This window comes from Glycine max, chromosome 3 (genome assembly GCF_000004515.6).
Source record: "Glycine max cultivar Williams 82 chromosome 3, Glycine_max_v4.0, whole genome shotgun sequence".
In the NCBI taxonomy this organism is placed as follows: Eukaryota; Viridiplantae; Streptophyta; class Magnoliopsida; order Fabales; family Fabaceae; genus Glycine; species Glycine max.
In genome coordinates, this window is record NC_016090.4 from 40,339,029 (window position 1) to 40,355,312 (window position 16,284).

Sequence of the window (16,284 nt, forward strand, 5' to 3'; positions counted from 1 at the left end):
AATAAAAAAAATGGAGAAGTATGATTTGACAAGAAAGAAGACAAGTCTTAAGTAGAAATGGTGGAAAATTTTTAAGGGAATGGTAAAATTTGCAAAATTGAAACTTAAATGAAAAAATTTATAAAATTATAAAAATTTGATCGTAAAATATGCCATTAAGTCTTAAGCTTTCAATAAATGTTTCAAGAGATTAATTTGTACCTACTGTTAGTGTAAAAAATATCATTATTAATCTATAAAAAATATTATTGGTATGACTATTGAGATAATTAACATAAAAGTGAATAAATTTAATATATATTAAATATGAATAAAAAAATTCAATACACACTTATGTTAAATATATATATATATATATATATATATATATAATAAATAGATATATAAATAACATAATCAAAATTAATAAATCATTGGCAAAATGAATTATGACCGAAACAAAATGAATTATGACATTAAAGAGAGGTAAACTAAAGAAATTAAATGTTTGTAATTAACTAAATATGCTGATAATAGAAGAAGAAAAAAACCTATAAATAGTTTGCAGTACTTCATGCAATATGTGAAATTGTGAAATGTACTTTTTAGCTCATAAAAAATATAAGTGAATTTGGCTTAAAATATAAAATAATAAGCATATTACTCATGCTAAAATTGAAGTAGTACACAAATATATAAATTATGACTATAAATACTGGGTTAATTTAGAGGTTGCTAATAATAAAAAAAGTAGGTGCTTAAAAGAGTGAGTAAAAAAAATATATTGTTAGTACTTCTCTTGAGCACTAAACAAAACGTGAAACAACAATATGAAAATAATAAAACCAATTAAATAATTAATAGTTATCCAACAATTACTTAATTATCCTCGTTTTAGGTAGATTTTTTTTTTTAAAAAAAAAACTTGTTGCTATTGTATATCAAGATTAAGATAAGATACGCTATCGTTGATAAAACTTATATTTAAAAAAAACATATAAAAAAGAAAAAAATGTTATACATTAATAATATAAAAAAATTTAAACAATCATCTAATTATGACTTATTATCATGTAATATAAATTTATTAACTAAAATAATTTAAAAAGTGGTTATTGGATAACAGTGTGAAAAATTGTTTTACAGTGCAATTAAATACTAAAGTGAATTAAAATGACCTGAAATATTTGTTTAAAAAAATGTACCCAAAATAATGACCTAAAATATAATTTGAACCTGCTTAAAAATACAAATCTAATTTCAAAACTCAAACATGTTAAAATCTACTTCTAACTGAGCCGGATCAAAGGGATGGATAAAATCACATTCACCTAATAAGTAATAAGTAATCCATGCATGCAAGCTTGCTTTTAGGTAAACAATTAACGCACCACTCTTACATGTCAAGTATAATGTTATAGTATAAAGTCTGCATGATTAAAAATAACAATACATGCACTGTCAGTTTAAGTTATTTAATTACAAATTATTATTTATAATAAATTTATTTATTAATTTTTATAATATCTACATGTAAAGTACATTAAAAATTTGCTGTCAAAAAATATTCTTATTAATTAACAACATAAAACTTTTACTTTTACATTAACAATACATGCTCACTAAATTGTGATTTTGAGCAATAAAAACACGGAGATGAAGATACATTCAGCACATGGTCCTCGTGTTCAATATTTATGTATCTTTCCCATAATAAAAAAATATAAATGTATCTTCCGAATTATATCTGGTTGACTTTAACAAAAGAAAAGTTCAAGGCCCTATTGATATAATTGACGGGAACGAGTCGCGGGTGAAAGTTTATTCTTGTGGGTTTTAATTTGGAGAAGAAGGGTTATACATTGTAAAAAAAATTTATAGACACATTTAATCAAAATTATGCATGATAAATTTATTAATTTTTGAAATAATTTAAATAGTAATTTTTAAATAAATAACAATATAAAATTAACACTCTTAATATATAGACATTAAATTTTGTAGTTTAATTAGTGTGTGTCTACCTTCCCTAACAATGATCGACACGTTCTTTAGTAGCAATATTATGGCCATGGCATGTGGACATAACGCTTTATCTCTTATTAAGAAAAAATTTAAAGCATTTAACTCAATAAAGTAAAATCCTCTCTTTTTTGTTAATACTTAATAATATAAAGGAAAGCAGAAGAAACGCAAAAGTTGCTTTAACATTGATAAAAATCGACAAAAATGTTAGCATGTGGTAAATAAATAATATACGATGCACTATTGCACTGCAAGGAAAAGACAGAAACAAAGGGCCATACATGTGTGCTGACAGTGGACCTAATTCACAAAGAACAATACAACGAGAGCATATGCAGTAGTGCTTTAATTTAGGTCCACTGTTAGATTGATTAATGTTAGATCGATTTATTAAATCAATTAGCATTAATTAATTATTAGAAATTTTTATAATGCCAAATTCATGAAAATCGTTGGACTTTGTTTTATGAGTGACTTATTCGGTTTTAGAAGTGATAATAACTTCTTTTACACCATCTTCTTTCTTAATACACTCTTCTATATTTTTGTATTTTTTTTTCTTGTGTTGGGAACTCGTGTGTATAATATTTGTGTTGGATCATAGTATAGGTTAAGCCTAAACACTTAGAATTAAATTAATGTGTGAAATTGATTAATTATGCAATTTTGTGTTATTTAATGTCCATTGTGTGTTTTATATACTGTCTCGTTGTAAAGTTTAAAAAATGTGTCTACTTGCGAAAATATTATTGAGATGATTTTGTTGGGCAATTCACAAAGCAATTGAAAATTTTATCTTTCTTGTAATGTATGTTTTTATGTTGATTTATAATTAGAACCAAATTGAAATATATATATAAAATTCTGTTATAATTAAGACTTGACATTGATTAGTTGTGAAACTTTGAATCTATTGACTTTGCATAGAAGTATTTGGTAAGTTAATAATGATACTATTGTCCTTCTAAAGTTTGATTCTTACTTTCCATATTGCAAGATAATTTGAATGAATTAATCCTATTATTTAATAAAAGTGTAATGTTATAATGATTGCTTAATTATAATATTGAATTCAATAAACTTAAGTTTTTACTTTTTATTGACTATAAACATAATTTTTTTCATACCTTCGATCAATTAAAAATTATTATTAATATAACTTTTAAGTTAATTATTATAAAAATAAATAAATTTATCATATCCAACGATCTTTGATTCGACGATGGTACAAAAATATTTATATTATTAGTATATATATTGTTTGTTCTAAATTTACAACTCAAAAAGTTTAAAAATAAAATAAGGTTTGATGGCATTATTTTAGCATAGATCGTACATATAAATTTTGTCTGAAATGTTAATTTGTAGAAACTATTAATTGTGACACCATTTCTGACTATGTGGTGCAATGATAATCATGAACGGCTCGTACACGTTTTCCTGGGAACGTTCAAGAGTTTCTTTTCTCAACAATAAGGGCATGTTTGTGAACCCATTAGGTTTATGTTTCATGAATTTCGAAGTGTTATTTTGTGAGAAGTAACAATTTATTATTTTTGCTTGAACGACGGTTGTTTGAGATAAACACACAGTACTAATTCAATTTCTAATCCCTTTCATGAATACTATTTGGTGGACCTTCGAGTTGATGTGGTATGGTGATAGGACAAGAAGAGATTGGTACAAGATCATGACCATAAAGAGGGTAGGGTAAAAACAAGATCACGAGAAATTGCTGCACGATCAATGGGAGAAGGGTCCCTCCACCATTGGACTTGGTAGTGTTATATAGGTGAATGCTATTATGAGTTAGATAAATCTCTTAATCTTGATTATTATTGTAAGGGAGAGGGGGTGGTTGGTTGCTAATTGCTATATGACTTGTTATTCAACTTGTGGATGCCTTTCTTGTTGGAAAAACAATTGTTGTGCCTTTTGTTACGGAATCCTATGCCAATGAATGGTTACGCTACCTGTTTCCGGTCTTCAAATGACTTTGGTGTTTAGACTTTAGTTTTAAGGTGACAGTTGAGAGGGAGTGATTGCTAGCAAGAAGTTGCAAACTTGAATTCTAGTACATATATTTGGTTGGATCCTAGTATTTATGCCTGCTTATTAATTAATAAGCCTCTTGTTCCTAGTCATTTCCTTCTGCATTGTTCTGTGCACTTGCTTGACGGATATGAGTCTGTTTTGAAGGTACTTCAAATCATACTATAAGAAATTTAGGTACCTTTGATTTTTTTTTAATTTCCATTTAAGTCCTTAAAAATAATTAGTTTTTCTCATTGATTCCTAATTCAAAAACTTAAGCGATAATAATAATTTAAGTTTAGAGACTAAAATGAAAAAAGAGAGTTGATTTTAAAGATTAAATGAAATCTTAAAATATTTCAAAGGCTTATTCAATTGTTTTAAGTCAGCAGAAGTTAATTTCAAAGATTAAAAAAAAGTTAATTTCTTATTGTCTGTTTATTTAAATTTAAAGTCAACTAAAAAACATACTCATATTTTTTTAAGTATCTTTGTATTTATATATTTTTCTTTATTTTAGAGCATCTCCATTAATGTTCATGTAAATAACTTAGTTTAATTTATGTTACCTCAATTATCATATTTGTCAAGACATAGGAGAGGAAACAAGGAGTATAACAATAGCTTTTGTAATAAAGATATTTAAGTAATATATATTCCCATAAAAAAATAACTCAACTAAACATATGTTTTAATCATTCTTAAAAATATAAAAAAGAATCACAATCAATTTTAACAATTAATCATATATTTTTTTAATAATACTCAGAAATAACATTCTCATATTATATTTTCAGGAAAAAATATTCCCAAAACTAAAAAATTTATTTGTGAAACAAATGGCCCTTATTTCTTCAAATCAAAGAAAACTTACTTAATTCCTTAATTTTTAAAAAAATTTCATTTAAGCCTTGAAAATAATTTATTTTTCTCATTTTGATTCCTAATTCAAAAATTTAGAGGGATAATAATAATATAAGTTTAGGATTAAAATTAAAAAAAAAGTTAATTTCAAAGATTGAATGAAATCTTAAAATATTTCAAAGACTTATTATTTTTTAAAATTTCAAATATACTAAAATGACAGTAAAATATAAATTTAGAGAATTAATTCACCATTAAAAAAAAAATTAAACAATCCAGTAATTTTGAAAAAAAAACACGATCATGATGAAGCAACAAGGAAGAAAGAAGTTGGTGTTCATAGACATAGTTGTTACAGGCTGGACGGTGTAACAGTCTGTGTCTGTGTGTGTGTTCAGTTTAACAAATGGATCAAGCTGTCCACTGATCTGTAACCGTGGTGGACTCGACAAGACAACAACAATATTCAGAACATTAACAAGACCACACCACACCATGAGCGTCATCGACATTCTCACCAGAGTTGATTCCATTTGCAAAAAGTACGACAAATACGACGTCCAAAGCCAAAGGGACTCTAATCTCTCCTCCGACGATGCATTCGCCAAACTCTACGCCTCCGTCGACGCCGACATTGAGGCCTTACTTCAGGTCACACTTCCCTTCACTTTTTTTTTCAAATTCATTACTAAATGAGGAAATTTGTGCCCTAATTCGTGAGAATTATCGATTTTTTTTATTCATCTCCCAAACATGTGTGATAGTATGTGGAGTCAATTTTGTGCAGAAAGCAGATACCGCTTCCAAGGAGAAAAGTAAGGCATCCACTGTGGCGATCAATGCCGAGATTCGTCGAACCAAGGCTAGGTTGTTGGAGGAGGTTCCCAAGTTGCAGAGATTGGCTATGAAAAAGGTTGGAACTATGAATTGCAGTCATTGCATATGATATCTGTCTTAGCTCTGGTTGATTGAATTCGTAAAGTATTGTGATTGTGAATTGTCAAAAAATCCTGTAGCTGGCATTTTCAACTGAAGTGAAGAGAAAGTTCATGATTTTTGCAGTAATAGAGATATCTAGCTAATAACATGTTATCTGAAAAGATTATTTATTTACTTTTGTTGTTTTATGATAAAATTTGGCAATGAGAAGACAAGTTAAAAAAATAAATTCAACTTCGAGTTTTACAATTGCACCTATCCATCTAGGAATGGAGTGGATTTGTTGTTGATTCTGTATGTAGTTCTGACTATTTCCAGAAATTGTTGACTTATTTTATTTGGCATGTATGTTCTCTCAATAGCTTGATTGTCTTTTTTAACAATTAATGACTTAATGGCACTGGCATGCAAATGTTCAAAATTAATGGGGTTATACCTTTGTCCAATGCATGGTACAATGTATTATTGCAGGTAAAGGGGCTTTCATCACAAGAATTTGCTGCCCGTAATGATTTGGCTCTTGCATTGCCGGATAGGATTCAAGCTATCCCAGATGGGACCCCTGCAGCATCCAAACAAAGTGGAAGTTGGGCAGCTTCAGCCTCACGTCCTGGAATTAAATTTGATTCAGGTAATTGAAATTATCCATGTCTCATAGAAGTTTATCAATGGGAGACTTTTTAATTGATGGTCATCCATTCATTTTTGTGTATCTTGTCAATTCCAGATGGGAAATTCGATGATGAATACTTCCAACAAACTGAAGAATCAAGTGGATTCAGGAAAGAGTACGAAATGCGTAAAATGAAACAGGCAAGTAACTTTTAGCAGTTGCAACCAGAAAGACTGACAGTTTTTGCTATCATCTTTTGCATGATGTGTATATATATATATATGTTGAATGTTGTTCTAGACATGGTTTCAAATCTAATTATATGAACCATCTTTAGGATCAAGGTTTGGATATGATCGCAGAAGGATTGGATACTTTGAAAAACATGGCACATGATATGAATGAGGTCAGATTCCTGTTGTGTTTGTCTTTCTCTTTCTTTTTGTGTCCCCCCCCACATTTAAGTTCATTATTTATGTACCAAATACAGGAACTGGATAGACAAGTTCCACTGATGGACGAGATTGATACTAAGGTGAGATTTGTCAATTTCTTCCTGTACCCTTAAGCGAGCCCTGGTGCAGCGGTAAAGTTGTGCCTTGGTGACTTGTTGGTCATGGGTTCGAATCCGGAAACAGCCTCTTTGCATATGCAAGGATAAGGCTGCGTACAATATCCCTCTCCCATACCTTCGCATAGCGAAGAGCCTTTGGGCAATGGGGTACGAAGTTTTTTTTTTTACCCTTAAGCCGAAATACCTGGAAAGGAAATCAAAGTCTTCAAAACTGGAATTAGTAAGTTGAAGTTAATAAGGCACTGTTTTTTGTTGTCTTTACAGGTGGACAGGGCATCTTCTGACCTTAAAAATACCAATGTTAGACTTAGAGATACAGTGAACCAGGTTTTTTATCTGCTACTCTTAGTCTTAGATTCTCATCAATTTTCAGTTGCATCAGTGACAGATTTTATATTGAATCTTATATGGTTTTTTGGTTCTCGTCCAGCTTCGATCCAGTCGAAACTTTTGTATTGATATTGTTTTGTTGATTATAATTTTGGGAATTGCTGCTTATTTGTACAAGTAAGGTTCTTATCTCTTTTCTACAGATTAAAATATATGCTAGTTCCTTCTCTTTTCTTGTGTGGATTTATATCTCAGTTCATATTCTAGGACTGCCTTGTGTGCCTCTTCTTGAATAAAAGTTTTATTCTCTCTACTACACATGGGAATGCATCTTTGAAGACCTATCGCATGGGAATGAAAATCCATTGCCACATGGAAACCTATTTTTAGTTTTCCCGAGACTGACTTATACCAGGGAATAAATTTTTTCTAAACTTAGATCAAACAAAGGAATATCTATTCCGCAACCTGTATTCATGTCATGACAATGTAGCCTTCACTGTATAAATTATTCTCATTATATTCCCTTCCTAGTACTACCCCTTTGCTTAGTTTTCTGAAATTCAATTCTCACTTATCTTTTTTCTTTTTGATCCATATCAAGATACCCCTTATCTCTGCCATAATAAAAAATAATGTTTCCCTTACTCTACTAGAATTCTTTCCTTTAATTGGGGGGAAGTTATGGTCTGCTTTAAGTTTGATTGGGCATTCTTTGAAATTAGAGGAGTACAATACATGTTTATGCAAGGCTTTATTTTATACATCCGAGGGGAGAAGCTCAAAGTTTTACATAGCTACATAAGTGCTTTGATGATATGTTTTTGTTGATAAATGTTTCTCTAACCCTATTTGATGGTGATCTAGTTAATAATAAATAGTCTATCATATACTTGTGCGATTGTTTCATTTCCATTGCTGGCTTACTGCATAAGAATTTATCTACCAAAACTAAAATTTGAAATGGTTATTAGCAACTTTCCGACCAAATGAATTTCTGACTTCTGAGAAGTTAGTAATGACACCGACAGATAAAAAAGCTTAACTACATGTGCAGGGATCATATTCATGTTATCTTTTGATTTGTTAACCTTGGGGTGATGTATTTATTTTCCATTTATTCACTTATATTCTCTATTTTGAATATAAAAATAAAAACTACAGTATGAATCATTTTTCAAATGCAGTGTTGTTGAAATATAGTGTCACATCTATACTTTAACTCGTTGGCAAGTGTACCAATTTGTCACAAATAATAAAGTATTCGGAGTTCCGAGTGTCGAATCCACAGGGACTTCGTTTGTACTTAGATTGATGCAAGTCCAATTTACAAGCAAGAGATAAAGAATTTAAGATAGAAGATAAAGAGAGGTAGGAGATAAGATAAAGATTTAAAAGAAAAGATATGAGATTTAAAAATAAAAAATAGAAGATAGAAAAGATAAAAGATTTAAATCAAAAGATGATAAAGATAAAAAAAGTAGAAGATAAAATAGATAATAAATTTTAATGTAAAAGATAAGAAAATTAAAGGATAAATACGATGATAAAAAGATAAATTCAGAATCTGATACTATTGAGACCTAGCATGTCTTATTTGCCTAATATGTATTATTTTAGAATATACTTGTCCTTGATGTCTCACGATGACATTGCCCTTGATGTCTCACGATGAGAAGTCTATCTTATCTATCTATCTCTCAAATGTCTTTGCAACGACTTAATAGATAAAATTCATGAAGTTTTAATTTTAGATGTTTGCTTTAATGCATGGGCATAATGCAATCACTCTATGTCTAGCAATGATTTTAGTAAGATATCCCTTCCTTTGAGTTCTATTAGAAATTACCTTCTTTCGAGCGACTAATTCCTAAAATTGATGCCTATAAGACCTTCTTTGTATTTGTATTAAGGATTATCCTCTTTCGAGGGTCTAACCCCTAAAGATGATGCAATGATGAATGATACATGAAATTAAAATAAGAAAGGATAATAGGAAAGAAAACACCTGTTTGAATTGATAGATATGAAACATACAATACATTTTTTGACTTTTTAGACTTGTCAGGCCCTAACTAAGTGAGTTTAGCCTCTCATTGTTATGGGAGACTTTATATTTTAGGAATTGATGTAGATAGAAGAAGAGGGATGGATAGAGGAAGAAAAGGGAATAATAGACATAGAAAAAGGATTTCCTCTATTAGAGAGACTCAGATTTAGGATGTATTCACTAGAGAGTCCTGAGTTTCTTGCTCCTTTACTTGATACTCCTTTTGTAGATCTAAGGTAGCTTAATTTCCATGCGACCTTGCACAGACTCTCGCGTTAAGTGCGTCTTTGGACTTTCTCGTGAGTCTTTTTCACGTTAAGCCTGAGTTTTCCAGCTTAGCGAAGGTGTGCGCTAAGCCTGGATTGCACGCTAAGCGGATTATTCAATTCTTTTAATTTTTGCATCAATTTTTCTCTAAAGCACTTGAAATCTTCTTCTTTTAACTTCTCCTAATAAAAAACTGAAAATATATTAATTTATTTATTATTTCATTAAAAACAATAATAAAATAAAGAAATTGCAATCATTCTTAACAAAGATTGACTATGGAATTAACTCAAATTTCATAGTTATCATATAATAAAATAAATATATTATTATCAAACAGATTCATTGTTTCGTGTTTCTTTCCTGATAGCATCGTCGAGATCTTTAATATCATAGCATGAGTTTGAATTGAGATGACTTTTACTTGTCTTGTGTGTTTCTTTATGCTTCTTGAGATACCTTCTCTTACTTGCCGTTCTTTTATTGCAGCGTGCTAAAGAAATGATACGGCATAGAAGACCATTAGATCAATTTGTATGGCTTATCAGTATTTCTTGTATTTTCTTGGTAATATCGTGGTGTGACTCGTGTCTGCTTCTTTTTAAAACAATATTTTTGGACTTGTTCCTGCAACTTGAGAGATGCACTTGTCCTTTATCAACAGATCTATATGTCGCCGTATTATGTCAAACAGTGTAGATTTGTATTTATACTTGTGTAATATACTAATTCAATGTTTGCCTTGAGGATATTTCAAGTAATCTATTTTCATTTAGAGCGGAAGACAGAAGGGGATTCCAGAGGTGGAATGAAAATTGAAATTAACGGGCTAAAATCACGATGAGGCTAAAAAAGGATAAATCGATTGGCATTAATTTTACTGTCATTTGTTCGTCCTGATCATTACTTTTCTAACGTAAAATCGTGTGATCTGTGTGGACAATTCCATTGCACATTTCTATGTATATTGATTAAAAATCATGTATTCACATTGTCATTTCTATCATGTTCATATGTAGCAAAAAAAACTCGTGTTTATATATGAATTTAGTAGTGATAAACTAACAATTCAGGCATTGAAATAAATAATGTGTGGTTTACAAACCTCATCATCTATTTTAAGGAATTATCACTCATTCGGGTCAAATGGGTTGATAAATTCTCTACCTGGAGTGATTGATCTATTTGGGTCATTTTTATAATTTTATTATGGGTTAATTCTAAAACAAATGATTGATATGGGTCTGTTTTGACTAAAAAATGACAAAACAACTATTAGAATCACCATGTGTTGTCTCATCGTAGCAGATCATGTCTTGCCGATGCAGAATGCTCTTGAATTTGATCCATTAAATGCAAAATGCTGACTCTCCAAGTTAAAATAATTTTTACTCATGTTAAATAATGAGATTCAATTGTGTTGTTTCACTCGTGGAACATTGTTATGGTGCTAATTGAATTATAAGTGATTTTTGTATGTGTGAGAAGTGTTAGGAAGTTTACAACAACTCACGCATCTTACTTAACTAATTGAGTTAGACCCCTCAACAGTTATAAGTGATTTTAGTATGTGTAGTTAAAAAAATTCATTTTTTAAAATTTGAAATTTATTTTCACTACTAAAATAAATTTTTTGTACCTAATTTTTTTTTCATAAGTTGATCTTTTGTAATTTTCTCTACTAATTTTTTTTCTTAAAAACTTAAACTGAATAGAAATTAAATTCATGTGTTAAAAATTGTGTAGTCTTGTTATTATTGCCTTGAGGTCACTTGTTGTGTTCCATCAATGCAGAAGGTCCCATAAAAATAACTTTGATCCAACAAATATAAAATGTTGATTCCCCAAGTTAAAATAATAATTTTTACATGTTAAATAATGAGAACCAATTGTGTTGTTTTCACTTTATTGTTTAACTTTCTTCTTTTGTGGTTTGATACTTTGAGATATTTTAGAATAGGTGGGTTCTCTTTGTACCAATCATCAAGTTTGGCTAGCTTCTAAAATTTGAAAGTCAAGTACATGTTTTGTAGTTCTTACATTATTCTTATTTGAAACATTACTTTTAAATTTTTTTCACATGAAACATTTTTATGGTGCTAATTGAGTTATAAGTGCTAATTTGAAAAACATATATTACATATTCATCTAATTATACAAATGCATAACATCTATCTCTTAACATATAAAAAAAGAATTGATAAGAAAATACTCAAGCCTTTGATGTATCTGTTGAATGTGTGAAGAAGACCGAAAGGAAGCTATATTTATAGTTACAAATCATGTTAATGCAAATTGTTGTTTTTACAATTTTTTATCCCAAACTCGAGATGCACGCACACGAACTAGTAGTTGCAGGTTGCTGTATCAACGAACTAGCAATTTCAAATTGTTGAACACTGACGTGACAAACCAACAATTTTAAATTGCTACTTCGTTAACTTTGTTGTTTCTCCATCAACCAGACATGGCCTGCTGTGAGGAAACAACACATGGTAACCATCAAAATAAATTTATTGTTTTTGCATTGATGGGACATGACAAAGTTGTTGTTCTTGAACCAACAATTGTAAAATATGATTTACGTGGAAGTCTTTCTCAATTTTTTAGTAAAAAAAAAAAAAGAACAGCAAGCCAAAATAGTTATTTTATCTTTTTTTGAGTCAAAAACATACTCATGTGAATAATTTATTTTAAAATGAACCAATAATTTTTTTTTGAAAAAAGTAACCTAAATGGGTCAATCGCTCTCTGCCAGACTACCACTTTAGTCCTCCCTTTCACTTCAAAATCTAGTATTGGCCCATTCCTTTATTGAGCTTAACATAGAGCCCAATCTTGAATGGTTAAGATGTAGTTTAAATCTATTTTAAGGCCGTTGATTCTTGCATCCCCCAAGTTGCTTTCTGCATTCTTTTTGGAATGTTTTTTTAACCTTCTTGATTGGACATCGTGAAAAGTGAAAAAGGGAGTGCATTTCAGAATGGAATTTTACATTCTAGATTGGTCATTCCAAAAGATAAAAAGGGAGAGCAGGAAGCAACTGGAAAGTGTAGGAAGCAATAGTCCTATTTTAAAATAAGTAACTATTGTCAGGTCCTCTCGTAGTTTCATGGTTTGTTGATAATAATATCTTATCAAACCATTAAATCTTCCGTTCGAAGGTGGCGTCGTGGTTAATCATTAAGGTATTTAAGGATGTGTTTTAAAGAGAAAGAATAAAGGACAAATTACCTATTTAAAAAATTGAAAAATATAAAATTAATTTGGTGACAAATGATGAAGGGAGAGAGATGAATCTGTTGTGGATTCGAATCTTCCTGCTAACAAAAAGCTAACAAATTAGCAAAAAGCTAACAAGTAAGTAATAATTCCAATTCCCAGACCTCACTACAATGATATTCTTAAACTGGAATTAATTTTAAGTATTCAAGCGGAGGCGTAATTTTAATTACATTCCGCAAGACATTGTGCTAGTTTGATTCGGTAACTTAGCGACAGATCCAAAAAGCCGTCACATAATGATTTTTCAAAACGCTAGTTTTCTAGTACAGGAAATTTTCACTTTTCACAAATAACGTTTTTACCGGTCATAAAATAAGAAAGGATTTGCAAGAAATACTTCATTCCATAAATTAATCTCAAAGCATGATACAATCACCAACTCAGTTGCATGGAACTTTATTCTACCTCTCATACATCACCTATACTGCTAAGCAAACAGATGAAATAATATCCTATAACTAAGTATAGCAAATGCCTTACCATTTCACCTTTATACATTATTTCTGCTTACTGAAAAGAATAATCACACACACTGCACGAACAAAAACCAACTGCATTCTTTCTTATTTCGATATATAGAATTCACTATCTCTCCATCTCATGCAGAAAGAGCTCCACAGGTTCTACGTATTCACACAAACAAGCATGTACATGCACCTAAACTATTCATGCATATTTGGTAAAGGCCAAGCTATTAAGCTCTTGGGGTTGCATGATGGAAGTCCACTGGTCAAAGTTATTGAAATTGTAGCCTTTGTTGACATCTTTCTCAAGTCTTTGTTTCCCCAAATCAACAACTTCCCTTGGTTTTTTATTGAGGGGAGCATACAAGTCCAACTCGTTCTCTTCAATGTTTCTTCTCTTCAGTGGATTAAACAAGTCCTCAGCTACAGGTGCCATGAACTGTGCTCCTATTATTATCTTATTTAAGTTGTCATCATGCAATGAAGCATATGTTTCTAAATCATCATTACAACCAAAGCCCGAGCTCGAGGTCATGCCAATAGAATTAGGCAGAGCACTCTTAGAAGCCAGAATATAAGGCAACATTGGATATTCACTGTGCAGAGTTTTTAACTGCTTCAGGATTTGAGTTCACACTCATTTGTTGAAAGTGGCTTGTTGGTTCATAAATAGGTTCATTTGAGTCTTCCAAAATGCTTTTTGGGCTGATAGTCTTTTGTCGAACTCGGCACAACACCCACTCATCCAGCTGATGCAAAGGGACAAATAAAAACAAGATATTGTCAAAACTTACATACTATCACTCTAATGGATCAGCATGATGCTGTAATCTTAATCTTATGTACTAGTATCTTATCTATTAGTTGATCCTGTAATTTAAATGTAGGTCTTATCTATTTGTTGCAACTTAGTTTTGATTAAGATAGATCTGATCTCTTATCGATCAATTGTAAATAGACTCTATAAATGTACTAAGGTACAATACAGTGTCAATGAAATGCAATTGAGAATTCCCTCAATAATTTACTCTATTGGTCACAAAAAACCACCACATTGAAAAATTGGAATGATGCAATTGACCTACTCTCATGGACCCTCTCTGCCTTGAATTCGAGATCATAGAATCATGCAACCTATACTCATGCATGATCCAGTCTGTTTTAGATCCTTTTGGCGGACGACCCTTGTAGAACACAAGGGCCTTCTTCACTGCAATGCTCTTCATCCCACAGGAAGTGAAAATGGGTTTGTCATTCACAGTAGCCTTCCAATAACCAGAAGCATCTGGTCTATTAGGCCTCACTCCATTGGGATACTTCCTGTCCCTAGGAGTAAAGAAATACCACTCATCCTCCCCAAACAAAGCTTTGCCTGTTCAAAATGAAAAGTACTATTCCTTTAGTATGATTACTATTTCAACATAACATTAACAACAACAACGAAAGTCTTATCCTTCAAGAAAAGAATGAAACAAAAACTAAAACATTGTAATTGCTACAGAGACTTGGGAGCTCCCATGGATTATACTTGTAAAGATCTATTTCTGTTATGAATGAAGCAGGAAGGGGTGATGATGCGACTTTGTTTCTAAGATAGTGAACAATTAGCTCCTCATCAGAAGGGTGGAATCTAAATCCGGGAGGGAGTTGGATTTCTATATTAGCATCTTTGTCCATGAACATGAAGGTAGGATGCCTCCAGAGGAACAACCTTGGAACTGTATCAGTCAGTTACCGATATTATCGATCGAAATGGCTGTAAGCTTGAAACACTGAGCATGGATTATATATATATATATATATAAGCTGCTTGGTCATGCAGAGAGGGACAATTATCATGTATATAATACTAAATAGGTGTGGGAAAGGAAAAGAGACTGAAAGCAACCATTTTTTGCCATGTTATATGACCAAACATGTTAGAATATAAGTGTGAGCTGAAGTCTTACATTGATTGGAATTAGAAAAATTGAGCATCATATTAATGAGGAGAAGACCCATAAACCTAAGTCTTAAGGTTTTGGATAAAAATGTAATATCAAATTCATTTATGTGTTTGTTCATGAGTCATTGATGAAAAATCTCCTCTCTGCATGGGTAATGAGTCAGCGGCAATGGCTAAGTGGGCTGAGATGAGGTAAAGTTCACACATGGGTATGGGGGTCAAGTTCAAATGGAAAAGTAGCTATATTAGATTTGTGAAGAAACATGTGAGAAATTATTGCTTCAGATCATTGGTGGCATGGCCTAAAAAACATGGACTTCTCAAATCTCAATTGGCTTACGGTAATATTCACCAGATCCGTAAAAGTCGTTAATCAATTTGCAACTTGCAGCAAAAACATCTACTTATATAATTACTTATTGTCAATCCATTAGTAAATATAACTCTTGTCAGCCAGCACTTAGGTATGATTCGTGTACAAGATGAGTGTCACGACTCACGAGCTTGATTCAACTTTCCTATGTAGCATTTTCTTGCAGCGAAGTGAAGGGCACATCACTGGAGCTTATTATTCTAAGGGATAGAGTAATATTTTGGTAGCTTCCTCAGTTCCTCCCTTTTGAAATACTTCTTTTGTTACAATGGGAACCACATGGTTGATGTACCAGCTAGAATGCTCTGCGGATTGGGAACACGGCTCTGATTGAAATACCAAACCTGAGAATGAATTAGAACTAACTCATAATCAGGAGAGGATTATCAAATTTTTACAAGGTTAGCTCAGGGAGTTGCACTTTAGAGGCGAATTAATCCCATTACTAGTGGTGTTTAAAGTTTTAATGGTTAACATTTTAACAACATAATGCTACTTATGTTACATATTGGTATATATTATTTATCACAATCTCAAGCGGT

The 16,284-nt window shown here is 31.1% G+C and overlaps 1 protein-coding gene and 1 pseudogene across 5 annotated transcripts; one reads left to right on the forward strand and one right to left on the reverse strand.

Moving 5' to 3' along the window:
- Window positions 1-5,197: 5,197 nt before the first annotated feature.
- LOC100780958 (syntaxin-71-like) lies at window positions 5,198-10,522 on the forward strand. Of its 5 annotated transcripts, none has more exons than NM_001254168.3 (9): window positions 5,203-5,553; window positions 5,690-5,815; window positions 6,313-6,472; window positions 6,569-6,654; window positions 6,792-6,860; window positions 6,945-6,989; window positions 7,293-7,355; window positions 7,459-7,535; window positions 10,165-10,522. In NM_001254168.3, the coding sequence occupies exons 1-9, from the start codon at window positions 5,398-5,400 to the stop codon at window positions 10,178-10,180; spliced, it is 798 nt and encodes a 265-aa protein (NP_001241097.1). In that variant the 5' UTR covers window positions 5,203-5,397; the 3' UTR covers window positions 10,181-10,522. The 5 variants fall into 5 exon arrangements, with proteins under 5 accessions (XP_040869724.1, XP_040869723.1, NP_001241097.1 ...); NM_001414645.1 differs by lacking the exon at window positions 10,165-10,522 and adding an exon at window positions 7,626-8,975; XM_041013790.1 differs by having other exon boundaries at window positions 5,198-5,553; window positions 6,792-6,989; window positions 10,165-10,426.
- A 2,931-nt stretch (window positions 10,523-13,453) lies between these two features.
- On the reverse strand, window positions 13,454-15,101 carry LOC102668407 (NAC domain-containing protein 2-like; annotated as a pseudogene).
- Window positions 15,102-16,284: the final 1,183 nt, after the last annotated feature.

Coding starts and splice junctions, on each gene's coding strand:
- LOC100780958 (XM_041013789.1), top strand. CDS start 5,398: ATGAGCGTCATCGACATTCTCACCAGAGTTGATTCCATTTGCAAAAAG. Junction 6,655..6,791: donor AAATGCGTAAAATGAAACAG/GCAAGTAACTTT, acceptor AACCATCTTTAG/GATCAAGGTTTGGATATGAT. Junction 6,990..7,292: donor TGGACGAGATTGATACTAAG/GTGAGATTTGTC, acceptor TTGTCTTTACAG/GTGGACAGGGCATCTTCTGA.